At 44.0% G+C, this 26851-nt stretch overlaps 1 protein-coding gene and 1 long non-coding RNA gene across 6 annotated transcripts; one reads left to right on the top strand and one right to left on the bottom strand.

Moving 5' to 3' along the window:
- Positions 1–19773, top strand: LOC102216540 (MAP7 domain-containing protein 1-like). Of its 5 annotated transcripts, XM_023344843.1 has the most exons (18): positions 2–439; positions 5355–5549; positions 7649–7717; positions 7852–7872; positions 8938–9101; positions 9438–9546; positions 10019–10123; positions 13616–13735; positions 13948–14069; positions 14615–14742; positions 14812–15044; positions 15478–15736; positions 16176–16356; positions 17718–17822; positions 17891–17941; positions 18018–18072; positions 18978–19172; positions 19253–19773. In XM_023344843.1, the coding sequence occupies exons 1-18, from the start codon at positions 382–384 to the stop codon at positions 19261–19263; spliced, it is 2181 nt and encodes a 726-aa protein (XP_023200611.1). In that variant the 5' UTR covers positions 2–381; the 3' UTR covers positions 19264–19773. The 5 variants fall into 5 exon arrangements, with proteins under 5 accessions (XP_023200609.1, XP_023200612.1, XP_023200610.1 ...); XM_023344841.1 differs by having other exon boundaries at positions 1–439; positions 14615–15044; XM_023344844.1 differs by lacking the exon at positions 10019–10123 and having other exon boundaries at positions 1–439; positions 14615–15044.
- LOC111610509 lies at positions 7879–13609 on the bottom strand. The gene is made up of 3 exons (XR_002753672.1): positions 12804–13609; positions 8351–8393; positions 7879–8248 (listed from the first exon to the last, which is right to left on the bottom strand). It is a non-coding gene; the product is annotated as an uncharacterized LOC111610509 (long non-coding RNA).
- Positions 19774–26851: the final 7078 nt, after the last annotated feature.

Consider the following 26851-nt stretch of genomic DNA (forward strand, 5'->3'; position numbering starts at 1 on the left):
ATAATAATAATAGTGGCATTTGTTTTATTTTGAAGTCTGTGACCGGAAGTGTGACCTTCCTCATGGGAACTTGACCTCCTCGGTTTTCAGTCTCTCCGTGTAGATTCCTCAGTGTAGACCCTCACACCGCAGAACCGAACCGAACCGAACCTCTGTGTTTCAGAACTTACCTCGCGGTTCCGGTTCGGAGACGAGATTTGAACACTTTTTAGATTCCCGGCGTTGGTTCTATTCGGAACCGGTTCTTTCCCCCGCACCGTCCGTGGTTCCGTTCCTTCCTCTGTAGCTGGGTGTGTTAGGTAGAATTGGACCGGAGTTCGGCTCGTGTACCGCGCTGGTTCTGAGGAATGAACCCGTCTGGACCAGGTCTGGACCGACACCATGGATTTTAAAGAGCTGGGGGTTCGTCTGGAGGAGAAGCTGACCCTGACAGAGAAGAGTGAGTAACCAGAACCCGTCCTGACCCGGTCCGGTCCGCGGCACCGGTCCGGTTATCACGTCCATCAGCTGCAGAGAGTCAGCCAATCAGATCAGCCCGGTTGGAAGCTGCTCAGAGGCACTCCGGCAGCTCTGCTGGTTCTGCCCAGGGCGGTTCGGCTGGTCCAGAAGGAAAGTTCTGGTTCTGGTGGTCCAATTGAGGTAGATGGTGGTTGCAAGTTTGGTTCTGATGTTGTGGAGAATCTCCAGATGTTTCTGCTGGGTTCTGAGGTGGAACCGTCTCTGTGCGGGTCAGAACCTCCTGCTGGTTCTTCTGGATGTGTGATGGAGGCAGAGGACTGGACCAGCTGCAGGGGAAGGTTCTGTTCGCTGCATCAGAGGTTGGTACCGACGGTACCGCCATGATCTGGGTCAGAAGCCCGTTCTGAGTGGTTCTGCTGCAGAGGCGGGCCAAAGTTCATCTTCTGGACCGGGTTGGTTCTGAGATCTGCTGGGTTCTGGTTCTGGTCCAGCGGTCTCCAACCTGTGGCTCTTTGGTTCTTAGTAACTTTGGCTAAAAGTGATTTTAATAATTTATAATAATAAAGTTATTTTCTGTTTTATTTCTAAAATAATTAAATAAACAATAAAACATCATCGATCTATGAAGCTCTGGACCTGACTCCGGTTCTGGTTCTGTTGGTCCAGTTGATGACCAGTGGAACCAGCAGTTCACTGGGATTAGCACTTTGACTAGGACGTTCTCTGGTTCTGCTGGTCGGTTTAAACTGGGTCCAGAAACCTCATTCTGGTTCTGTGACAGGTTTATTCTAGAGCTGAATTGATTATTTGTGATTAATTGATTATCATTGTCAACTAATGTTATCGATTAATCGCTAACAGACTCTAAAAGAGAGAACAGAAAAATAAGTAAATATGAACATTTTGCATCTGAGATGAAGAAACTTTCTTCGTTGCTCGTCCTGTTCAGCCAGAGCTGCTCTAGCGGCAGGTTCACCTGGTTCACCTGGTTCACCTGGTTCCTATAAAAATATCCTACTAATCACCTTTATGTCCCGTTATTAATCAGTTAATCAATAATCAATAGAGCGGCTCAGTCTGCAGATTAATTATTTGCCACAAATGATCAAATGTTCACAACAAATCAAAGCTGTTATTGACTTTTATTTTTATATTTAAAAATAATTTATTTATTTGCATGTATATATTTTTTTAACATAGTATAAAATACATTTAAGAAAAATCTGCAGAACTTAAAAACAAACTGATTAATCGATTAATCGTCAGAATAATTGATTACTAAATGGTTTCCAGCTGCAGTTTGTTTGGTTCTGCTCAACTGAGGTCTGAAGTTTGCTGGTTAACCTGAAGCTGTGTGAGATGCTGTGCAGCCAGAACCAGAACCAGAACCAGAACCGGACCTGTGAGGTGAAAGTGGGATTACAGGAAAAGCTTTTTCTTCCTGGCCTCTGTAGCTCCGGTCGCTGAGAGTTTTCCGGAGCCTCTGGAAGGTTTTCGGTGTTCTGGATCTGCAGCCGGTTCAGGAATCGTTCAGGAATCGTTCAGGAATCGTCCGCGATCAGCTGGAATAAAGGCAGATTCCCGAACGGCCGGATGGTCCCAGAGGAGAACGGGCCATAGGCGCCATAACCGGGGGGCCGGGGGGCCACGGGCCCCCCACTTTACGGCCCTGCCCCAGCTGGTCCCAGACATTCACACAGACTGCACACGTCTCTGTGTTTATATACAGACAGAGAAAACCTGCAGCACTGAGCTCTGGACCAAAAGGCTCCAGATCATAACGGTTTACGGACCGGCGCCGCTCCGGGCCGGGTCAGGATCAGGAACCGCTGGGTAATGTCTGGACCAGTTTTGCCCAAAAATGAAATAAGAATTTTGTATTTGTGCCACATCTGGACCACATGCAGTATTTCTAGAACCGTGGCGATGTTTCCTTTCCAACCGGCGTTGGAGCGTTAGCTTCACCTGCAGCGGCGGCCATCTTGGCTCCGGGTGAGGCTGAAAGCTGCCGGACTCGGAGGAAGACGTCTGAGCCCAGCGACTCTTCATCGTCTGTCTGTGATTCACGGAGCAGCTGATGTTTACCAGCAGAGGCTCTGCGGCGTCATCTGACCCGGTTCACTGCTGACTCCCTCCTCTGACCAGACCAGCAGCTGACCTCTCATCTCACCAACACAAACCGGAACCTGCAACTTTTCTCTGTTCAGAAGTGAAACTCATGCAGTCACTTAAAAAAGCCCAACGTTCAGGACGTAACAGAAAATGATCCGCCAAGTCAGAGGAAACCTGCTGCATCCAAGCATATGAATGGAAAGTTGAGTGGATGGAAGAAAATCGGTGAAGAGTGAAGACAGCCAGAATCCACAGCTGCTGAGAGTCTGGTTCTGTTCGCTTTGGTTTGGATCAGTTCTGGGTTTCTGATCCGATTCTCGGCTCTCTGGGTTCTACCGGGTCTCTGGTCCAAATTCCACTGGTTCTGATCCGACTGGTTCCCCCTCAGTTCTGACGGATGCAACAGAATCAAACAGTTCTTCTGGTTCTGGTCCAGACCCAGAGCACCTTTCAGCTCCTCTGTCCTAAACATCTGGACCAGAACCAGAACAGAACCAGAACGAGAACCAGACCAGAACCAGACTGGTACCGCTGTGGGCGGACAGCCTGATCCGTCAGAAGAACCTGTGTGTTTCTGAACCCGGTCCAATTGGGCTCAGCTGGACCAGGTTTGGGTTTGAATGGGTTTAGAATCTGAAGAGTTCAGGAAGTGATGTCACGATGAGATCATGGAAAACAGGAAGTGAAAGTCAAGATGGATGTCTTGATTTCCTCCTTTTTCCCTTTGGCCTCCTTGGGCTGCTGGTTGCCGTGGCGACCAGGGAAGCAGGAAGTCGACTGTAAAGGAATCAGTTCTGGCCCGGTTCTGGTTTGGTTCTGGCTCAGTTTAGACTGGACCTAATCTCTAACTAACTAACTAGTTTCAGTTCAGAAGCAGATTTTTGTTTTGGATCAAACTTCAGTCAGAACCAGAGTCTGGACTTTGTTTTCCTCCCTGAGATCAGGAAAGGTTCTGGTCGGGTTCTGTCAGGATGCGTGCCGTCTGCTCCTCCTCGGTTCTGCTGGCTGTGAGGAGGAGCATGTGGGCCATGCTGCGACACAGACTGCAGCGCTTTGTTCCTGGAATGTGTTTCCTCTGCCGGGCGCCCCGCTGTCCCGCTGCGCTTCCGGCCCTGAGGGAGGCGGAGGAGGAGCGGGGGTCCGCTCCAGGACAAGGGGCTTTTCCAGGACAAATCCTGGGATTTCAGGAGAAATCCAGGTTTCTCCAGGTCTTCCTGTGTTGTCATCCTGCAGCAGCAGCTGGTCTGTGGTGTGTGTGAGGCGTCGGCTGCTCAGAAACATGCCACAGATTCCTGTGTTCGGCCTGACCCAGATCCAACATGTCCGCGCAGCCAGAATGTTTTCCTGTCAGAACCCTGAAAACGGGTCGGCCCGCTTCACTGAAACTCAGAACCCTTTCTGCTTTTTCTGACCTGTATATAATCTGATCCCAGTTAGATCATAATAAATCTTCAGTGGGACAGAAAGTGAAGTCTGAGCTGATTCGCTCTGTAAACAGACTTCCTGCTGCAGACGCTCTGCGGTCGGGTCGCCTCCCTGAGGAGCCCCGACAGCAGCCAGAACCTTTTATGGGCCACATTTTCTCCAGCTAATAATATCCTGCCGCAGGCGGAGGAGCTTTCTGGGAAATGGAGGCGTCATTAATGGCAGCATCGTGTGATGCTGCAGCCTGGAGGCCGTTAGCATCAGGCATCTGGCATATCTTCCATCCTCATTCATTTATTAACACTGGACTCTGCAGAGGGTCCAGCAGCTGCAGCTTCCAGGAGATTCATGAACCGGACCGGATCCAGAATGTCTCTAAACTGAAACACAGAACGGCCAGAGGATCTTCAGAGTCCTCCTGCTGCAAACCAGAACCGCAGCCCGACGTTCATTTACTGAAACATTAATCTGAGGACTAATCAGTTGTAAAATACATTCTGCAGTTTTTTTATTTAACCACGAAAGCCTTTCTTGAGAGAAATTTGGAGTCTTCAGCTAGCTCTGCGGCTAACTCTGTGGCTAACTCCGCGGCTAGCTCTGCGGCTAACTCTGTGGCTAACTCTGCGGCTAACTTTGTGGCTAACTCCGCGGCTAGCTCTGCGGCTAACTCTGTGGCTAACTCTGCGGCTAACTCCGCGGCTAGCTCTGCGGCTAACTCCGCGGCTAGCTCTGCGGCTAACTCCGCGGCTAACTCTGTGGCTAGCTCCACGGCTAACTCCGCGGCTAACTCTGTGACTAGTTCTGCGGCTAACTCTGCGGCAGCTTTTCCCTGCAGCAGCTTTTCCAAATCGAAACTGAATCTGCAGGAAAGATTCAGCAGGCTGCCAAGGTATTAGGTTTTATTTTAGTGTAATAATTTACATTTTGTACCAAGTTTCAAATACAAGACATTAAACTTGTTAATTTGTTTATAGTAACTTCAGCAGTTAAAATATGCCACAAATGTAAATTAAAGCATTTTGTTTGTTTGCTGTTCCTGTAAGATTAAAATCAACAACCATATTAACGTCAGGCTGATGGAAGCTAACCACAACTGACCATCAGAACCACAGACTCCATCAGAACCACATCAGAACCACAGACCCCATCAGAACCACATCAGAACCACAGACCCCATCGGACCTCAGAGTTAAATGAAATGATGAACGGTGTTCCAGAAACCAGCAGAGTGTTTTCGTTCCTCTGCAGGTTCTTCAGCTGCAGCTAGTTAAACTTTAAAGGCACCAACCCTGCAGTCTGGTCTCCTCTGCTTTCAGTGCATGTCAAGTTTTACCTCTGACCTGTCTTCTGTCCTGCAGCCCTGTCTCTGCCGTCAGACTCTCCGTCCCTCCAGAACCGAGACCAGAACCCAGAGAAAGACTTGCTGAGCCCGGACGACTCGGCCGTGTCAGATCTGTCCCCTAAAACAGACTCCAGGACAGAGGCCTCCCTGAAGACGGACGGCAGACCTCTGACCCCGGCCTCCAGCAGCTGCAGCCCGCAGCCCAAGAAAGGTACGGCGAGCGCTGCATGCTCCTGGGAAACCGTCCTGATGGTGGGTCAGCTTAAATAAAGATGAACTTAGTTTATGAAGCAAAATAAAGTAAAACTAGACAGAAAAACATCTGAAATGTGTTTCAGTCTGCTAAACACACACACACAGAGACACACTGAAACACACACACACCAACACACACACGCAATCACACTGAAACACTCTGAAACACACACACAATAACACACACAGGCAAACACACACCAACACACACACAGACACTCGCCCACACACAAACACACACATTCATTAGCCTCAGTTTACATAAACACATTAGTGCTACTCTCTTCCATATTTCTATGTATTGTAAAATTGACCTTTTGTTTTCTTTTAAATTGTATTAAATTTTGACTTTATCTCCTCATTTAACTTGTTCCATAATTTTACGCCGTGAATTGAAATACAAAAATTCGTTCTAGTTATTTAAGTACTTTCTTCCATCATCACTGTTATTGTTTTTATTTCTTATCAAAACAATAACAATGATGATCAAACTCTTTTAGGCGACGCCATGGTAACACGCCGCGGGTGTAACCATGGAAACAACATCTTTATCTGTTATCTATTCTTATATATTCTGTATAATCTGTGCATATAGCTCCCATATTTATATTTATACACAATATCTATATCTCTTGCTATAACCCCTTATAGTCCATACATACATAGTCTTGTACATCTGTAAATAAATATCTATATCTCGTAGAGCACTTCTGGATAGATGCAAACTACATCTTGTTGCTTGTACTTGTGACAGTGCAATGACAATAAAGTTGAATTCTATTCTATTCTATTCTATCTGCTGATGGAGTTAGGAGATGTTTTCATGTCCTGCTTCATACAATGGCTACCGGGTCAAACCGGGTCGCTCAGCCAGAACCAGGGTTCTTAATGAGCTACTGGTCCACTAAATATTAGTTTGAATTTTTTAAAGTTTTTGAAGGTTTCTGACGTTTCATGATGTTTTCGGGGCGTTTAGCTGCAGATAGCAGTGGCGTGTCAGAAGAAGGTTAAGCCACTTTAATGAGCAGAACCAGGACCGTCTGATCCGCTCTCAGCTGGGTTTCCTGCTGCAGACGGACCGGGACCAGTCTGTCCCTCCCAGTACCTGCTGCTACTGGAACCTGGTCGTTCTCCTGGTTCCTGAGCGACTCGGATGTGGAGACGAGGAGGCGATCTGTGTGGGACGCTCTCTGCAAGGCGGAGGGAGGGAGGGATGCAGGTTGCTATGGAGACAGAGCAGAGAAGTGCTGCATGGAGCTCTGATTGGTCAATAATGTTAACACACATGTACAGGACGAGAGGCCAAGCTCTCTACTTCCATAGATCTGCTGAGCGGGTTCTGGTTCTGGCTCTCCACTAGCAGTCAGTGTTGCAGTGTATCTGAAGAGGCCTCTGGCTGAGGACTGTTGCTGCCTCACATGCTAGCAGCTTAGCATCCAGGCAGCAGAGACGATATTCCACAGTAACTTCCTGGATGAGTGGATCTGCTGATCCACCTCATTTGCTTTTGCTGTTGCTGTTTAAATCTGTCTGTCTGGTTAGAAGGATGTTGGAGTAGGGGACCAAGCGTTCCTTAGAACGATGTAATACTCCAGCAGGGTGTTTGTTTGGACTGGAAGCTCATCCTGTTGGTTTGCCAAAGATCTGCTGCTCATCATGATTTGGGGTCATAGGTCAGGTATTATTGGAGCTTTTGAGATGGTAATCAGCTGAAAACACCTTGTTGCCATGGCTACGTATCAGGGCTGTTGGAAAGTGAAAAAGGTCTTCCAGACCTAGAGGGAATAATTATCTAAATCATTCAACCAGAAAATGATGAACTAAACGTCTGGAAACAGAACCAGCCTGCTGCCACCAGGCGGCGCTGTTCTGGATCATTTCAGCTCCAGCCTGCTGCCACCAGGCGGCGCTGTTCTGGATCATTTCAGCTCCAGCCTGCTGCCACCAGGCGGCGCTGTTCTGGATCATTTCAGCTCCAGCCTGCTGCCACCAGGCGGCGCTGTTCTGGATCATTTCAGCTGCAGCTAATTCGTCTTTTCATTGTTTTCCTTTCAGACTCCATGAACTCAGAGCAGCGGCAGAAACTGGCCAAGGAGCGCAGAGAGGAGCGCGCTCGCTACATCGGTAAGAACCGCCATCGCGGTAACCATGGTAACCACAGTAACCACGGTAACCTCCGACTCTCTGATGCATGAAGCCGGGTTCAGTCTGGAACTTACCTCAGTTTCTAACGTTTGTCATTGTTTTCCTGCTGTCAGAGCAACAGACCCAACTGCAAGGTAAGCTGCTACGCTAGCATCCAACCGTCCATCCAACCATCCATCCAACCATCCATCCAACCATCCATCCAACCATCCACTCCTCCTCCCCCTCCGCTTCCCTCTTGTTTCTGTTTAAAGTTCACCAAGGCTGACTCCAGCAGCAGCCAATCAGATCACGGTAAACTGAGGTCTTCAGCCAGACCAGATTGATTATTGATTGGTTAGCAGGTGCTCTGGGATCCGCCCCCTGACCTGATTGGCTGCTCTGGGATCCACCCCCTGACCTGATTGGCTTTCGTTCAGCCTGCATGTGGAATCGTCTCACCTGGCGCTCGGTGGCGGTTTCATGTTGAATATTTCATAATGAGGCAGTGAAGGCCTGACATCACTGGAACTGCAGATTAGCAATCAATTAATCATAATTAGTCAATTATTGAAATAATCATCAACTAATTTAGTAATAAATTAACCGCTAACAGGAGTAAACAGTACTTACTTTTTAGTGAAAGGTCATATTCAGGTCAGCAATGAAGCCAAAACTGAACAAAAACATAAACATTTAAATTAAGATGAAAACAAACATTTTTATCTGAAAATCTGTTTTACCCAGAATTCCTCTAGTGGCAGTTTTATCTTCACCTGAATCTATTAATCACCTTTTTCTATCCATTTATCAATCAGTTGACCAATAATCAATCAGCAGAACAGCCGTTCCCTGTATTGACGTTAGAATGACTTTTTTAAATAAAATGAAGTAAAGAAGGCAGATTGTTTTAGAGCAGAAACAGCAACAGGCTGCAGCATTAATGTTTCCAGTCAGTTACAACATGTTTTATTCTGAAAGGTCCACATTTAGAAGCCACTTCCTGGATGGATTTATGTCTGTGAATCATGGTTCTGGTTCTGCTGAGTCTGAAAAATCCTGCAAAAATTCCCTAAGAATGTAGAAACCAAACCAGATTATTTTAATGTGGAGGACGACAGGCGAGCGGCTCAGATCTGACCCTCAGGTGACTTCCTGTTTGTCATCGGCTGTGTGTGTGTGTGTGTGTGTGTGTGTGTGTGTGTGTGCCGACACTGCAGCTGCCAAGAAGGCCCAGTGGCTGGAGAAGGAGGAGAAGGCGCGGCGGCTGAGGGAGAGCCAGCTGGAGGAGCGGCGCAGGAAGCTGGAGGAGCAGCGGCTGAAGGCGGAGAAACGCCGCGCGCTGCTGGAGGAGAAGCAGCGGCAGAAACTGGAGAAGAACAAGGTGGAAGCTAACGACTCTCCAATAACCACTTAACAATTTCAACAAAGCAGCAACACTCTCAATTCAGAACCTTTTAACTGATAAATGATTGAATCAGAACCCGATAGCATATTTAGACATGTCATCTGTTCTATCCAGAGTTTCTCTGATCAGTCATGGAGCTTCTTTAGACAGTCACATTAGCATTAGCTGCTACATGTTTAGCATTCAGATGCTATTTTAGGCTAGCATAGCTTTGCTCATAGGCTAACTCCTTTTAGCACAACTTAAACACAACAAAAACTAAAAAAGGTTTAAACTGTCTGGCACGTTAAACTGGGCTGCTGGTTTCCATAGGAACGATACGAGGCGGCCATCAAGAGGTCGACGAAGAAAACGTGGGCGGAGATCCGGCAGCAGCGTTGGTCCTGGGCCGGCGGCCTCAACCAGACGTCCCGCAGAGAGAGTGAGTCTCAGAAACCCAACATCCTGCCAGTAACCTGACGCCTGGCGCTGCGGCCGATGCTGCAGCCGATGCTGATGCTGCAGCTGATGCTGCAGCTGATGCTACGCCAGGAAACAGCGCATCATGAGGGCGGTGTGCCAGAGTTGTTTCTCCTGCTAACTCTCAGAATCCCAGAATGTTTTGGGCATCAGCTGGTTGAGTCTGAGGTCAGTAGAGAGCAGAGAAGCCGACCTTCACCAGCTGCTGTCTGTCAGAGACGAATTCAGATTCTGAATTTGGTGAAATCAGGATTTTATACCCAACAACCCCAAACTTTCCCAAACTTTCCTCTAACTTCCATCCCAGCTTCCACAGCAGAGTCCAGAGTGGCTGAAACACGGCTGGGGTATCCGGACCCTGGCTGGAGGTGGGCCAGGTGTTCTGGCCCCGCCCCATGTGAACAGCTGTCTGTGTTGCGTTCTCTCCGGTGCAGGCAGATGCTCGGCCTCCACGGTCAACCTGCCCCGACAGGTGGAGCCTGTCATTAACAACAGGCTGTCCAAGTCCTCTGCCACCCTGTGGAACTCCCCCAACAGAAGTAAGGACGAGCCGACGTCAGCATCCACCAGGCCTTCCTCCTCTCCTCCTCCTCCTCATCCCCACCCTGACCCGGTCTCAGTGCTCGCTGTCGTCTGTGGTGGCCTGCCTGCCTGCCTGTGCTTGGTGACTGGTCATTTACCACCTGCTCCCTCTTGCTGTCACGCTCTCGGTCTCGTGTGCATCGTGGGTTTTACTTTGAGTTGGTGATTTGTCTTGATTTGAGTCCTTTGCATTTTTGATCACCTCTACATCTTTACTGGTGCGTCTGTCTCATGGGTTTATGAGCTCACATCCTGCTGCGCTCTGTGCTGGTGGTGGTGTTCAGTGTTCATACAGCACACTGTTTAACATGGTAGATATCATAATATGTTCCTGTTAGTTACTTCATGAGTTCAACTAACAGAGCATCATGTTTCAAAACAAAATCTAATAAAGATTTTGTTGTTTTATGAAACCCTTCCATTATATTAATGTTAATAGCTGGTGTAGGCTCCACTGTTCTCTGAGCGATGGATCATTTGCTCAAAGCAAAGTTTTACCATTTAAACAGCTGTGAACTTTTTAACTGAATCACTTTGAAAACAACAAGCCGGTTTTTTTCTGAGGTTTTATGGCTCTGGAGTACTTTAAAGTAAATGTTAATTGTTGTGGTATTTTTAACCACAACAAACTTCAAAATATCTTATATTGGCCATGTTTCTCATTCAGTTACGCACTTCATATGAAATGCAATATAACTTGGAATTAAACCAAGAAACGTGGCTTTTGGAGGTTCCTTCTGGCTCCGACTAGGAAAAACATTTTGAGCCAAAGGCCTTTCTAGCATGCTAAAGTAGTAGCATGCTAAGTAGGTATATACAGTTCAACCTTAGGCTCAAAGAAATGTTTTGAGCTTTAAGGTGTTTTAGAGTTAACAGTTTAACCAAATCACTTTAAAAACAAGAGGCTCTGCTACACACTGGAGTAAATGAAAGCATGGCAACATGTTTATTTCAAACCACTGTTGTAACAAAGTTAAACATATTTTACATGGGACATGGTGTGATTTAGGGTCAAAACGAGAGCTGCCTGTTGTAAGTCAGCTGGTAGAAACAACAAGCTTTGAGCTACTGCAGCATGCTAACAGGCTAGCTCTGAAAGCTATGAGCTGAATGTAAGGATCAATTCTTATCTCGTAAAAATTAATAGACGGTTGGTTGCAGTGCAGCTCCAGCAAACTGAGCTGGTACTCCTGACCCAGTGGAGGCCCGGCATCCTGCACACTCCAGTTCTGTCCTGGTTTAACTCACCTGGATCCAATGACGGCTCATTGGAGGAACTTTGACCTGCTGAGGAGGAAGTTACCACCAGCAGGGAGGAACTGGAACATGCAGGACCCAGTGCAGCTCCACTGACCTAAACTAGCATCTTACTACTGTCTATTTTATTTTTAATAGTTTTGAAGCTAATCGAGGATACTTTAAACTTCATAAACTCTGAAGGGCCAAGATGCTAAACCAGATCTGTAGTTCGACTTTAACAATTTTGGAAAAGTAGTCAGATTAAAAACTGAATTGGAAAAATAACATATTTTTATTCTGCAATCATATTATAAAAAGCTGCAAATTTACCATTAAAGCTTCTTCAATTTGGGCCAAAGGGTTTGTTAGTGATCTGTGTTTTAATCCAACTCATGGCAACTTTATGAGAATGATCTAAAACATTTACTCTACAATGTAAAAATGATTGGAATAAACTCATTTAATTATAGTTAAACAAGGGAATAATTACAGCTAAAATCCCATGTACAGTGTCACCTGAACCACACCTGGCTCAGGTGATCATTAACCATCAACCATTAGCTGCTTTGATTAGGCTGCTTCAGTTCAGCACTGGCTGCGTTGTTACCAGTTTTTACACTCAGATTTGTCTCATTTAGTCTCATTTGGCCTGAAATCATTGCTGAGTTTATGGAGCCGTTTGAACAGCACATAGGTCCAGCTACTTCTTCTGACCTTCAGTCTAAAAGCTGTTAAACTGTCAATTAGGCTCATTAATTCAGCACCTGAGTTGCTACATAAATTAGCAGCATCGTTTTTTTTATTTCAGTCTGTTTGGTTCTGACCAGCAGGTTAACGCTCAGTTCATAACTAGCATAGTTAGATCATCAGACGAAAAGGAAGGCGTTTCTCAAGGCCACACATTATCGCTTAATTATCCCTAGTTAATAATAATCAATAATATCAACATAAATCACCGTTAGTTTTACCAGTAGCGATTTTCAGACGTTTGTAAGTAGGGAGGGCTAAATGTTTATACCATATGTTAAAAAATAAAATCCGTTTTGGTTACTGAAATAATGTGAAACTGACGTTTGTAGTAAAAAACAAATAATTATTTTAAAAACAATGTTACTTAACTTGGCCTTGCAACAAAGCACTGTACCCTTCATTCTAATTTTGTGGTTGAACGTTTAAAGCGGCGCCTGCAGATGAGCGATTCTGTCAGATTTCTGCTGCTGCAACTAGTCAATCAGTGTTTGCTGCAGAATCGCCCACCTGGAGTCTGCAGATAAACTTCATCTCAGTACAGCTGCAGCAGAACTAATCACATGAAACAAAGAACCGTTGGTTCTGGAGATCATCAGACACTTCCTGCTATGGATGGATGATGGATGGATGGATGATGGATGGATGTACCTGCAGAAAGGTAAACAGTCGGTCAGCAGCTCTTCCTCGTCCTGCTGCATCGTTAGAGGAAGAGGAGGAGGAAGAGGGAAATGTCTGTATCCTAGCAACAGGAGGTAGTGAGGTCATCGGTTATAAAACCCGATGAAGAGCTGACTGTCGTCCTGCTGAGGCGGCTTGCCGGCTCGTTCTGTGTCTCCGGTTTAAAGACGTTTCCAGATCCTGGAGCTGCAGAGAAGAAAATAATCTGACTGTAAAAATCTCTGACGCGTTTCTGATCCTCAGACAGGAAGCAGCCGTCCATCAGCGCCGTTCTGTTTCCTGTTGCTGCTCTGCAGTCAGAAAAACTTTGAGTCAAGATTAGAACAGCTGATATATTCAACGGGGGTCTGATCATTAATCAGCCTCAGCTGCTCAAGTTTGAAAACTAACAAGATTTTATTCTATGTTCTAAATACTAATTTCAACCTGAAAGGAAACAATAGCAGCAAACAGGCTTACAGGAAAACTAATGGAGCCAGACTCAGAACCCGGCTTGGTTCTGGATTCTGGTTCTGGTCTCATCTGACATTAAGAAAGCAGATTTGATTTTTGGGATGTTTGTGAAAGGATGAATGTTTGGAAGCTGCAGACTCACATCAGAGATTCATCACCAACCTCATCATCCTGCTCAGAGGTTCATGTGTTCATGGACTTATAACACATGAAGGAAGCAGAAGCACATCAGTGTGTGTGTGTTTCTGTGTGTGTTTTTCTGTCTGTGTGTCTGTCATTGTGTGTGTGTGTGGTGCTGAGCAGTCAGTGACGGCGCCCTCTTGTGTCAGCCCGCAGCCTGCGCCTCAGCCCGTGGGAGAGCCGCATCGTGGAGCGGCTCATGACGCCGACGCTCTCCTTCCTGGCCCGCAGCCGCAGCGCCGCCACGCTGCTGAACAGCAGCGACTCTGGTGAGTGGTGAGACGACAGGGTTCTGGTTCTGGTTCTGTTTGTAAGACCTGCCGATTTTTCCCATTTACATCAGAAAAGTAGATATTAAACTAGAAATATTTCACAGTTTGTACTCATTTTAGTCAGAGGAAGAGCTGGGAGTGTGTGTGTTTCAGTGTGTGTGTTTCAGTGTGTGTGTTTCAGTGTCTGACCGTCCCGTTGCCTCCTCCAGCCTCTTTCAGCCCGTTCACCAGTTGCTCCCATCAGCACCGGAGCTCCGCTGAGCGTTGGAGGGTTTCGTCCGCCAGCACGCCGGACATCACGCAGAGGCAGCGGCGACGCAACTCCACGCCGGTGAGCCGGGGGTCAGAGGTCATTTCTGAAATGTTGAAAGTGCCTGTCGCTGCTGCTTGAATAATTAGTAGCTGCAACTTTCTGAGCGATTAACTCAGAACATGTTGAGCCAGCTGTTGCTATGGCCACACACAAATCGCCATTAAACCGCCGCACATTTACATCTGACTTGTCCCAATAAGATATTAATCAATTAACGCATGATAGTTTGAGATCAATCATTTCTATTTAATAGTTTTTGAAGGACATTTTTGCTAACAGAGATTTAATAATCTATTTTATTTCAGTTTGATTTTTATTTCAGTTTAATTTATTAGTTTTTTATTGTTTTATTTTGGATATATTTCAAATTCTTTCAGTATTAAAAGTTTATTTCAAAGTTAAAGTTTATTAGTCATATTTTACTGGAAAGGTTGAACCTGCATTATTATATCATTATCAATATATGAATCAAAAATGATCTCAAAAATCAAAATTATTGTTAATCACAATAATTACTGGGTCAGTTTATCCGTCCTCTCTGTGCGCGCTGCTGCCACCTGCAGGTGGACAAGAAGAAGAAGGAGAAGAAGGACAAGGAGAGAGAGAATGAGAAGGAGAAGAACGCGCTCGCCAAGGAGAGAGTGCAGAAGAAGAGACAGATGACATCATCAGCGAGCGCCAGCGTCTCCAGGTCCAGACCGGAGGCCAGGTACCGACCGGATCCGGAACGTCTTCCTTCATCCTCCTCTCTACTCCGTAGCGCCCCCCGGGCCAGGAACCGGCCCCCATCTCCGGCCCCCAGGAGCCGCCCGCTGTCCCCTCTGGTGCCGACCTCCAAGCTGCCCCCGGGCAAGAAGACGCCCTCGGCCGCCACCAAGCCCCGCCCCAAACGGGCCCAGACACCCGCCAGAGTGCAGCCGCAGGCCGTGGCCGCTGTTACCGTGGAAACCAGGGAGGAGACGCAGCGCACCGATGACTTGGCGGAGAAAAACAGTAGGTTGCCACGGCGATATACACTGTAAACACAGATAAGTTACCAGAACTCAAACTCAGAGTTTCTAAACTTAAAATCATAAGTTTGTTTAAATTAAATATTTTATTAAACATTAACATTTTTATTCCATTTTAAACATATTTCAATTACAACCATTTAAAGTTTTTAGATATATAAACTCAAACATTTTCATCTTTCAAGACTTCAGTTTTTTTCAACAGAACTCAAAAAAGTAATAATGATAAAATGTTTCTGTTGTTATTGTTTTAAGTAAAATATTCTGACTTTAATCAAAGTGCAAAATGTAACATAAAGTAAAAATGACGATTATAAAGACTGAGAAGCCAATCAGGGAGCTTCAGACAGACCCGATCAAAGGCTCACAGAGAGGAGCAGTTTTCCTCTGACATCATTTCCTGTGTTTCTCCTCAGGCTGCAGCGTCGTTCCCGCCATCGTGGTTTCCTCTGCCACGCTCACGCCTCCGTCCCTCGGCCCGCCCGTCGTAGCGCCGCAGCCCGCCGCTGCTGTCGGCGCTGCGTCATCCCCGGCTGCGGCGCCGCCCAGCAAGCCGTCGGCCGGCACCAACGACCCGGAGGAGGCGGCGCGCGCTCTGGCGGAAAAACGGCGTCAGGCGCGGGAGCAGCGGGAGCGGGAGGAGCGGGAACAGCTGGAGCAGGAGCGCCGCAACAGGTGAGGATGACATCACCAGGTCTGGACTGACCTGGGTGACGTTCATGTCTGGCTTCAGAAAACTTTGACTAGGACAGGAAAGGAAAACCATGTTAATGTTAAATTTACTGTTTATTAGCTCATGCTACTTTCAAATAGTTAAGATAATATGACACACTTCAATAACACTCTGCATTTCAAATCCAAATAGTTTTTAAAGTTTGCTGTTCCTGTAAGGTTAAAATCATAACAGCTGATATAATGTAAGCTAATTCCTAATGCTAGCGGCTATGCTACACATGCAGTAGCTCAGTAACGATGAAGCATCTGCTGTTGACTTGCTGTGATGGGGCCCAGATGAAAATCTGCCCAGGGCCCCAGAGCGGTTTGGGCCGGCCCTGTCAGACCGGAGATCAGGTTTTATCCCAGCGTTAGCCTGAAGCCGCTCTCTGCTCCTCAGGCTCCTGCGGGAGGAAGCGGCGGCCCGCGACGCCGAGGAGAGGAGGCGGCGCGAAGAGGAGGCGCGCTTCATGGAGGAGCAGCAGCGCCTCCGGGACGAAGCTCAGCGCGCCGAGGAAGAGGAGGAGGTGCAGAGGAAGGCCAAGGCCGAGCAGGAGGAGAACGAGAAGCTGCAGAGGCAGGTGGGTCACTGCCGAGGTGCTGCCCCCTGCTGGCTGTGGAAGCTAATGGAGTCTTTCAGGATGTTTTCCACCAAGAACCTCTAAAGACACTGAGAGCAACTTCCATCTTCACCAGATGGAAACTAAATGGAGGCGTCAGATTTCAGTGGTTGGAGGATTTCTCTTTAGTCTTTGGCTAAAGACCAGGAGACATTTCTCCTGTTAGCGCTAGGCTAACACGTTAGATGTGGGCAATCCAGGTCCTCAAGTCCTGCAACTCTTGGACGTCTCCCAGGTTGAACCCGCTTCAGTCAAGCAGCTGGATCACCTCCTGAGAGCAGTCAGGTTCTCCAGGTCATGCTAATGGCTCACATCTAAAGGTTGCAGGACTCGAGACCTGGAGTTGCTCACCCCTGAGCAAGCACTAGGCTAGCATGTTGGTTTAGTTGAATTTACCCAGAATGCTGAGGTTCGGAAGACCAGAGTTTGATTTCTCCATTTTAACCCGACTCCAGTCCGTTTGCCCAGAAAGTCCAGTTCGGTTGGTGAGGTGTGAACACTAGTTGACCTCTGACCTCTGGTCCTCCAAACCTCGGTCTGGGTTCAGTTGAAGTGAACTCTGGTTTGGTTTGAATGTGAACGCCAAGAGGACTGGAGACCGCTCCAAAAGCAGCAGGGCATTCTGGGTAAATACAGCCAAAGCTAACGTGCTAGCCTAGCGCTAGACTTTAGCCAAAGACTAAAGAGAAATCCTCCAACACTAAAATCATCAGGCATTGACTGAGGATTTAATCTCAGCAGGTTTTTTTGGGAACTTTTTAGAGTTTGTGTTTCTGACTCTTGTGGCCATTTATTCTAAATTTTTGTGGATTGTAATTTCTACCAATTTAGTTTTCTTCTTTGGGTAGTTAGAATACATCTAAGTTAATTTAGAACCAAAATTTGTAATTAATTTTTATATTTGGAATTATTCAGATTACGTTGTTAATTGTTAGACCCTCCATTGATTAGAGTAATTAAGATCTCCAGTGCTTGGTGGAGGTTTGTGGTTTGGTAAATGTCTGTTGTTTTTGACGGGAGGTTTTGTAAATGATTTTTTGACCACTTTTTAGAGCTTCAAACATCGAATTGAGATTAATTTTCGTTTTCAACTAAGTTGCAAGACATTTTTAGTAATTATTTTGTCTCTACTTTTGCAAGAAATAAATCATAAATATATACATTTTTACAAAACAATCAAGTCAGAAGTGCGTGCAAATCAAACCACCTGTTACCACAGCTACGCTGACCTTCAGCTCAGAGCTGCAGCGTCTGCTGCCCCCTGCTGGCTGCAGGTTGAGCTGGTCAGAGCGTCTCCTCTGGTTTGTGTCTCTGTCCTGCAGAGGGACAAGGCGGAGGCCAAGGCCCGCGAGGAGGCGGAGCGTCAGCGCGAGGAGAGGGAGAAGCACTTCCTGAAGGAGGAGCAGGAGCGGCTGGAGAGGAAGAAGGTGAGGGAAAGTTCATGTAGTCGGCGCGGCGCTGTGAGCGGTTAGCTGATGTGATCTGGTGTTGGCAGCGCCTGGAGGAGATCATGAAGCGGACCCGCAGGAGCGACGCCGGAGAAAAGGTTGGTGTGATCCGCCCCGAGTCGCCGCTTGTTGTTGAGGCGTAAAAACACAACGCTGCTGCTGTTCCGTCCTCAGAAGGACGTCAGAGCGCCGCCGCAGGTCAACGGCTCCGAGCCCAACCAAGGTCACGGTAAGGTCACCGCATGACACCGCGTTGCAGGAAGATTCCTCCTCGTTTGGTTTCCGAAACAAAAAACAACAAAACTGAACAAAGCAAATCAAAATTAACCTGGTAAAGATCAGCAGCTGGATGCAACAGAGCTGAAAGCAAACAGTATCTTACCTCCAAAAACTGGTAACAACTTCTCAGGATTCGATTAAATCCACAATAAAAACAGTAAAAATTATAAAAACGACCAAAAACGAAACACAATCAATCACAATATGTGATAGTTTGACTGAAAACCTAAACTTTAGTCTTAGATTTCCTGGATTTTTAAAAACTCACTAAAATTAACCAAAAACACAACATGCAGTAAATACAGAGAAATACTTTATTTAGTAAAAGTAATGGGAGCAAAATAAGATATTACTAACATAAAGAAACAAACAGTCATTTTATGGCAAGAAAAAAATAGATATATCAGTGTGATGTTTGGCAAGACGAGTTTATTTTTATATCACAGCAAAAATCAAAAACACAAAAACATTACAATAATTTTACAGTTGAAACTTTAAACAAGAAAACAGTGAAATATTCAGTCTGACATCATAAAGCAACTTTATTAAATGTTACACCTCATTTTAGGTGTTTCAGGTCAAATAGGAAATTTTCCGGCGTAAAAATACTTAATCTGAAGCTTTTCTCCTAGTTGTTGATAAAAATACATAAAATGCATATTTTCTATAAGTTTTTCCTTGAACTAAAGAGATTTTACTATTATTTTTTTATTTTAGTATATAAATTAGAGTTAATAATAATAAATGATAAAACATAAAAATAATGTATAAATAATAGTAAGAAATTATTTTATTAATGATAAAAGTATAATTATGAATAATTAATAGTAACAATAATAAATGATGTCTCTACAGCTGCTGCCCCCCTGCTGGGCCCCGGGCCCCCGGCCCCTGGACCCCCTCTGACCGGCCCTGTGACCGTTAATGGCGTCCAGCCCGTCTCGCATCAGAACGGCGTCTCGGCCAACAGCGAGCTGGAGCGCCGTGCCTTTGAGGGGGCGGAGCCTTACCTGAGGAAGGCGGGCGCCATGAAGCCGCAGCATGTGGCAGGTAGCCAATCAGAGCGCAGCTTTCACCAGATGAAAGAAAAAGTGAACAAACTCATCATCCTCTCTGCTGTCTACCTGCAGAGGTTCTGTGAATCACCATGGAGACCGCCTGGAGGCCACGCCCCTCTGAGGCCACACCCCTCAGACCAGCAGAGTGCCAAACATGGAGGAACTCAAACTTTAAAACTTTATGTCACTTCCTGTTCCAGCGCTGAACCCGGAAAGGTTTTCCATCCTGCTGCAGCCAAGACGGAACGGCTGCAGCTGATTGGCCGAAACCCGACTGAACGGCATCAGCTGATTGGCCGAAACCCGACTGAACGGCATCAGCTGATTGGCCGAAACCCGACTGAACGGCTGCAGCTGATTGGCCGGCTTGCCCCTCCTGCTCTGACCCTGGAGCAGCGGCAGTGGCTCCTGTTATTATTCTGCTGTTGTTCCTGTCTTCTTCAGTTCTACCGTGTGTGGGGGGCTGGGGGGAGTGTGTGTGTGTGTGTGCGTATGCGTGTGTGTGTGTTTCTGTTGTTATTTAAGCCGCCCCTGTAAATGTCAAACCGGCGGCTGCTTCCTGTTCGGGACAAATAAAGCTTTGAGGAAACAGAGCCAAGCTGCCTGCTTCTGTTCTCATCACGATGACGTCATCATGATGACGTCATCGTGATGACGTCATCAGGTTCCAGGTGGTTCTGAAGCGGAGCCGCTCGTTATTCTGACGGTCAGCAGGAAGCCCGGCTGGTCGAGGCGCTGCAGATCATGCACAGGGCGACAGTGGAGAGGAAAACAGGAAGAAACCTCCAGCAGAACCAGGATCAGAGTTTAGAGCGGACAGAACCAGAACCACAGAACCAGGTGCAGCTTCTTCAACTGAAGTGTTAAATATAGATATAATAATAAATTGGTTAATTGGCTAATGATGCTTCTTACTAACAAATTTAGCAGTTTTCAGTTTTTGCTGGAATAAATTAGTTGAATTTCCACAACAGAGCGAAGCAGGAAGAATCAGAAATATAACTTCAGATATTTTTATCAGGTTGAAAACAAACTTTTCTTTATTTTAAAACCCAAAAATAGAAATAGATCCAGCGGTTCTGGTCGGTTTTATTCAGCCGGACCAGAGAAGTTTCAGAATCCTGGACCACAGGGAGAACCTGAAGGCAGCAGCAGATCAGCTGATTGGCTCCTCCACGATGACGTCACTCTGATCATAAAACATTTCCCTATTTAAATACTTAAGATCGTTTTACATTCATGCTACTTAGCTGCAGTGTGACGAAACCTCCAGCAGGTGGCAGCACCAGCCTGTGTGTTGACAGTTTTTTCTACAGAGAAATCCTCCAGAACCAGATTGTCTTCAGTCAGAAGCTTCTTCAGAACTGCTGTGATGCAGACTGCTACAGGAGAGGTCCTTCCGTTGTGCAACAAAAACTCTTCACAGAAAATATGAATTACAGCAATATTTCAGTTAATCTCTCTTGGATCAGTTACATTTTTAAAAAATAGAATAGAAATGTGTTTATTGCCCCAGTGTGGGGTATTTCAGGGCAATAAGTGTTCATCAGTGCTTTGACACAAAACGCAAAGTTTGGGGAAGTTTAAGTTATAAAGTTTTATAATGCATTTATTAAGTCATAAATGCAGTAAAGGGTTTAGTTTTTATTGCTGAAATTATAATTTTGTTTGCAGACCAATAGAACCGAAAACATTCGACCCGAAAAGTCCAGAACCTGAATACAATTCTTTATTGAAGCAAAGAACCGAGACTCTGCAGCACCAACGTTAACTTATTTTACTACCGTTAATTTACAAAAATTAAATATTGACAAAGAAATTTGTGTTTTTAATTGACAAATAAAAATGAACGGATCCGACCAGAACCGGAGACGCTGCTTCCTGTTTAAACTGAGCTGTGTTTGCACCGTTCATGGAAATCCGTTGATCCCATCTTCACTCTGACAGGAAATATTTGCATGATTTTCAGGAATACGAGTCAATAAATTCTCAGAGTCCGTTCAGTCCAGAGCAGCTGGAAGAGAACAATTTACCATAAATAAATTCAGTTTATCATAAATAAATTCAGTTTATTATAAATAAATTCAATTTATTATAAATAAATTCAGTTTATTATAAATAAATTCAGGTTATTATGAATAACAAAGCAGTTTTAGTCGCTGATCTGACGTAACACTGGATGCGGTTTGTGATGTTTTCTCCTTTCAGGTTCTTGGTTGTGTACGGTGGCCGACAGGTGCAAATGCGCAGCAAAAGAGAAAACATGCAAACAAAAAAGAAGACACCTTTTTTTTTTTTTTTTTTTTTTTTTATTTTTTATTAAACAAACAGTATACAAAGACTCGTTGAGGTATACGAACATTGCAACATAGGTAGAAAAAATAAACAAAAAAACAAGGGGCTAAAAATAAAGACAAGCACAAACAGTAAGGCAAATGAATAATAATAGAGCAAGATTTTAAAACAAAAGAAAAGTAGAGATACTGGCAGTTACTTTTTTTGCAGAAATAGATTTCAAATGTTTCAATGAGGTGTAATACAATTTAAATTGGTTAAGAAAAAAATCAAAACAAGGTGTAGAACCTCTCCATTTACAGCAGTGTATATGATATTTAACAAGCAAGAAGACAATATTTACCATGTCAGATATTTGACTATCAAGGCCATCAACATAGTATAATATGTGGGTGATGGTTATCTCTGGGATGTCTTCAATTTTAAGGGACAACCAGTTTTTAATGTCTCTCCATAGTTTAAAAGAAAAGGGACAGGAAAAAAAAAGATGATTAAGGGATTCTTCTGGACATTCACAAAAGGCACAACATGTTGAATCAAATTTAAATCTTTTGTGCAAAAATTCAGCCACTGGGTAAAAATTGTGAGAGATTTTGAAGTGAGTTTCTTTAACCTTTGGTGAAATCGGCCATTTTACATACTTGGAGAACGCCTTCTTTACAATAGACAGATTGGTTGTTGTCAAGATACTATTGTTGTAATCATTAAATAATTTAGATTTGAAGGCCGTCACAAGCAGAACATTATTGCACTTTCTATCAGTCACACTATATTCTCCAATTTTCAGTTTGGGTAAAGATGAAATAACATTTGAATATCTTAAGGTGTTTTGGATGAGATGGATCAGAGCTACAGGAATAGCTTTGCATACTTTTAGATATTCATTACAAGTACAGTTCAGATCAAATTTGTTGGTAAAATCTCTATGATTTAACAAAACACCATTACTATCCATTAAGTCAGTTACAAATAAAATACCTTTTTCATACCAGTCAGTTTTAAAAATAGATTTTCTATTTATTAATATTGATCTGTTATTCCACACAACGGATCCATGTGGGGTAAAATTGTGGGTAAATATCATTTTCCAAAAATGTAAAACTTGCTTGTGAAAATTAGACAGTGCAATATTAATCTTGGTTAATTCAAAATCACATTTAAGCAAGAAATCCAAGCCACCGAGTTTATTAAATATAGATTTAGGGATATGAAACCACATTGAGTTGGAATGAGACAAATAGTTTTTCAGCCAATTTATTCTAAATGAACCAATCAGAGCCTCAAAATCCAAGGCTCTAATTCCTCCTTTATCATAATCTTTAATAAGATGAGATCGTCTTAAATAGTGAGTTTTGTTCCTCCAGATAAATTGAAAGATTATTGAATTAGCTTTCTTAATATTCTTGTCAGAGATAAAAGCAGAATGGCATGGATAAATTAACTTGGACACTCCTTCAGCTTTGGACAGAAGAGTTCGTCCAAAAATAGTCAGATCTCTAGTTAACCAAAGACTCTAGGATCTCTTCATGCCATCCAAGCAACTTCCAATGTTTTCCTCCTCTCTTCTAATAGTATTTTTTGAAATCAGTATTCCCAGATATTTAACTTCAGACTTAACTGTAATGGAAGCAATAGACGTCTCAGAGCTGGAATGGATCGGCAGAAGTTCACATTTATCAATATTGAGAGACAGACCAGATGCGCTGGAAAACATTAAAATAGAATTTAGAGCAATGTCTACCATAGTTTTATCTCTTAGAAAAATTGTTGTATCATCCGCAAACTGACTTATCTTGAATTCCTTATCAAAAATTTTGATACCGTGCAAATTAGAATTGTTCATAATTAGTAAGGTAAGCATTTGAGTTGTTAATATAAATAATGTAGGTGAAACTGGGCAGCCCTGCCTGATTCCTCTTGACATAGAGAAACTAGGGGTCATACTCGTTCCCAGGGAAACTGAGCTACTTATGTCAGTATACAATAGACTAATTATGTTACAAAATTTTTCCCCAAAGCCAAAATATTTTAGTGTTTTTATTATAAAGCAGTGTTCCAGTGAGTCAAATGCCATAAAGAAATCCAGGAATAAAATAAAACTGTCACCATCAATAAAGCTACGATAATCAATCATATCAAAAATCAGTCTAGTGTGATGACGGATATTTCTTTCTTTTAAAAACGCTGATTGGCATTCATTAATAATTGCTCCTAATCCACTGTTTAAGCGATTGGCATAAACAAGAGCTAAAATTTTATAATCTGTACATAAAAGAGTGATGGGTCTCCAATTGTTTAGTGATAAAGGATCTTTGTTGGCTTTGGGGATCAGAGTAATCAGACCTCGTTTCATGGTGGGAGAGAGACTATTGTTTGAAATGCAATCCAGCAGGGCCTCAAATAATAGTTTTCGTAAATCTTTCCAAAAGAAAGTATAAAATTCAGTGGTTAACCCATCGAGGCCTGGAGATTTACCCTTTGCCATTTGTTGTATTGCTACGTCCAGCTCTTCGATTCTTAAGTCATCTTCCATAAGGTCTTTAAAATCAAGATTAATTGTTACAACAGATTCCTGAATTTCATCAAAAAAATACTGGCAATTGGATTCTGAATACTTAGAACAATAAAGATCACTATAAAAATTTCTAATTGCTACATGTATTAAATCCAGGTCTTCAGTGATGCTGCCATTAATAATTAGTTTCTGAATCTTCTTTTTGGACTGTCTCTGCTTCTCAAGATTAAAAAAATATGAAGAGTTCTTTTCACCATCTTCAATCCATCGAGCCCTGGAGCGAATGAAAGCCCCCCTTGCTTTATCTAGAAAAACATCATCGAGTTGAGATTTGAAAACATCAAGCTGACTCAGCTCTTCAGACGTCAAAACTGATTTTGAACATAGAGAGTTAATATTGCTTATAATTTGGGATTGTTTCTGTCTCCTGAGCTTTGAAGCACTTTTGCCTGCCTTTATTGCTGTTGTCCTAACATTAAATTTAAACCACTCCCACTTACTTAAGGGCGACAGATCCATTACTGAAATATCTTCAATGAGGTCCAGGACTTCTGAACAGAAAGTTTTGTTATTCAGCAGATTACTATTAAACTTCCAAGCTATGTTTGAAGGTGGTTTAGATTTATTCAGAGAGAGAAACAAGGTAACTGAACAATGATCTGTTAGAGGAGCTGCTGAGATTTCACAACTTGAAATATTATTGACCAGATTATGAGGGATTAACCAGTAATCCAGCCTAGAGCATTGGCCATTTCCAGAAGGGTTGAACCAGGAGTATTGTCTGATATTAGGATTTCTAATTCTCCAGCAGTCTGTCAAATTTGTAGTAGAGATTAAATTTACAAAAATACCATCATAAATATGGTGCTGCCCCCTAGAGGGCAGGCGATCAATCGATCCATCTGGAGTTACATTAAAATCTCCTCCTAAGATAACCTGATCAGTGAAATATTTTATTTTCCATTGTTTTATCTTCACTCCGAGGTCAGTAAAAAATATACTATTCATCGCTTTATTATTATATCCATATAGACACACCAAAATGATCTTATTTCCATCAATCTCCACTATTACAGTTACCCAGTGGCCATTTGTATCACTGATATGCTCCAACAAAGAACCTGGGAATTTATAAAACATAATCATGACCCCAGCTGAATGCGACGTACCATGACTAAAATAAATTTGATCACCCCATTGAAGTTTCCAGAATTTGGCCTCCTCACTTGATGAGTGAGTTTCCTGCAGAAAAAAACAATTAGCCTTTTGCTCCTTGCAATAAAGAAAAGTAGCCTTACGTTTGACAATATTTTTTAAACCCCTAGTATTAAGTGAAAGTAAAGATAACATGAAATAAACACAGTAGTTGTGCAAAAACTAATCTCAGGAACGATGAGCAGGAATGAGATAACGTAGCCAATAACAGCTATATGAAATAGTGCAATAGCCCTTTAAACAAATACAGACATAATATACCGTACCAGTGGGAGTAAAGGAACATGGCGGTGTAATTAGTCAGGGTCCACTCTTCGATTATCGATCAGGGCGAAACCTTCCTTCAGGTATGCGCGTTTGCCTCTGCTCCTGGCTCCCTGAACCAGGGGCCACAGTTTAGCCCGGGCGAGCCTGTCCTCCTTAGAAAAGTCCTCCTTGAAGCTGATGTGCATTTCTTTACAAACTTTAGCATCTTTGGATTTCCTCCAGACCTCATCCCGCAGGGTTCGCATCCCGAACTGAATGATGAGGCTCTGGGACGGTTGTTGGCCGAAGCGGCTCCAGCTTTTTTCCCCAATCTGTGAACGGTGTCGACTGTATCACGCAGCCGATCCACGGAGACAGGAATGATCCTCGTGAGGATCCCGATGATGGATTCCCGTACGTCCTCGTCGTCTTTCTCGGGCAGTCCGGTCACCCTCAGGTTCCAGCGTCTCTTGTAACGAGCCTGGTCTTCACAGGAGATCCTCAGCGCTGCGTTTTCTTTTTTGAGAAGGTTAACCGTAGCTTGGAGCTCTGATATGCCTTTCTTATTTACCTCAATGGCGACAGTATTAGCTTCTATGCGTTTGTCAATGCTTTTTAAAATTTCAGTCTGATTGTCCATCTTTGTGTTAAGTTCTCCTATCGCACGGAGGATGGCGTTCGCTGTGTCCTCGTTACATTCAGACTCTTGTAGCTTCATTTTCTTCTTGCTTTTGTTTTTAATAGGTGTGTGATCCCAGTTCACCTTCTGTTCTTTACAAGAAGGATCAGACGTGGCCCCGACCAACTCAATGTCTTCAATAATATCTTCGTCGCAAGCCTCTTGGAGAGCCGACCGGTTGTAGTCTGACATGCTAACCTCCGTAGATAAATTCCCAGACGGCAAAAAAGAATAAGTAGGCTGAAATGGTTTCAAAAAGTTGTTAAACTAAGAATAAAAAAACCTACGATGTTTTAAAACAGGGGCTAAAGCACAAAATTTGGATTAAATCTAGGCTAAACAATAACTGTATACTAGAGCCTGCAAAAACAACAGCTCTCACTCCGCCATCTTGGGACCTCCATCAAAAAAAAAAAAAAGAAGACACCCCCGAATGAAATGCAGCAAATAAAAAGTGTTGAAAACGGAAGTGCTCCAGACCACTAGGGGGAGTCAAAGAAAATAGTATTCATTTCTATGGGACCAGATGCAAGATTCTTCTTCTTCTTCTTCTTCTTGGTATTTATTGGCGGTTGGCAACAAACTTACAGTAGCATTACCGCCACTTACCAGTATGGAGTGTGGTTCGAGATGGTCTATAAACTTTCACTTTCTACCTTTTCCCTCCATTAACTCCTGATTAAACATACCCCCACACATACACACCTGCTTATATTATCCA

Source organism: Xiphophorus maculatus, chromosome 13, assembly GCF_002775205.1.
Source record: "Xiphophorus maculatus strain JP 163 A chromosome 13, X_maculatus-5.0-male, whole genome shotgun sequence".
Classification (NCBI taxonomy): Eukaryota; Metazoa; Chordata; class Actinopteri; order Cyprinodontiformes; family Poeciliidae; genus Xiphophorus; species Xiphophorus maculatus.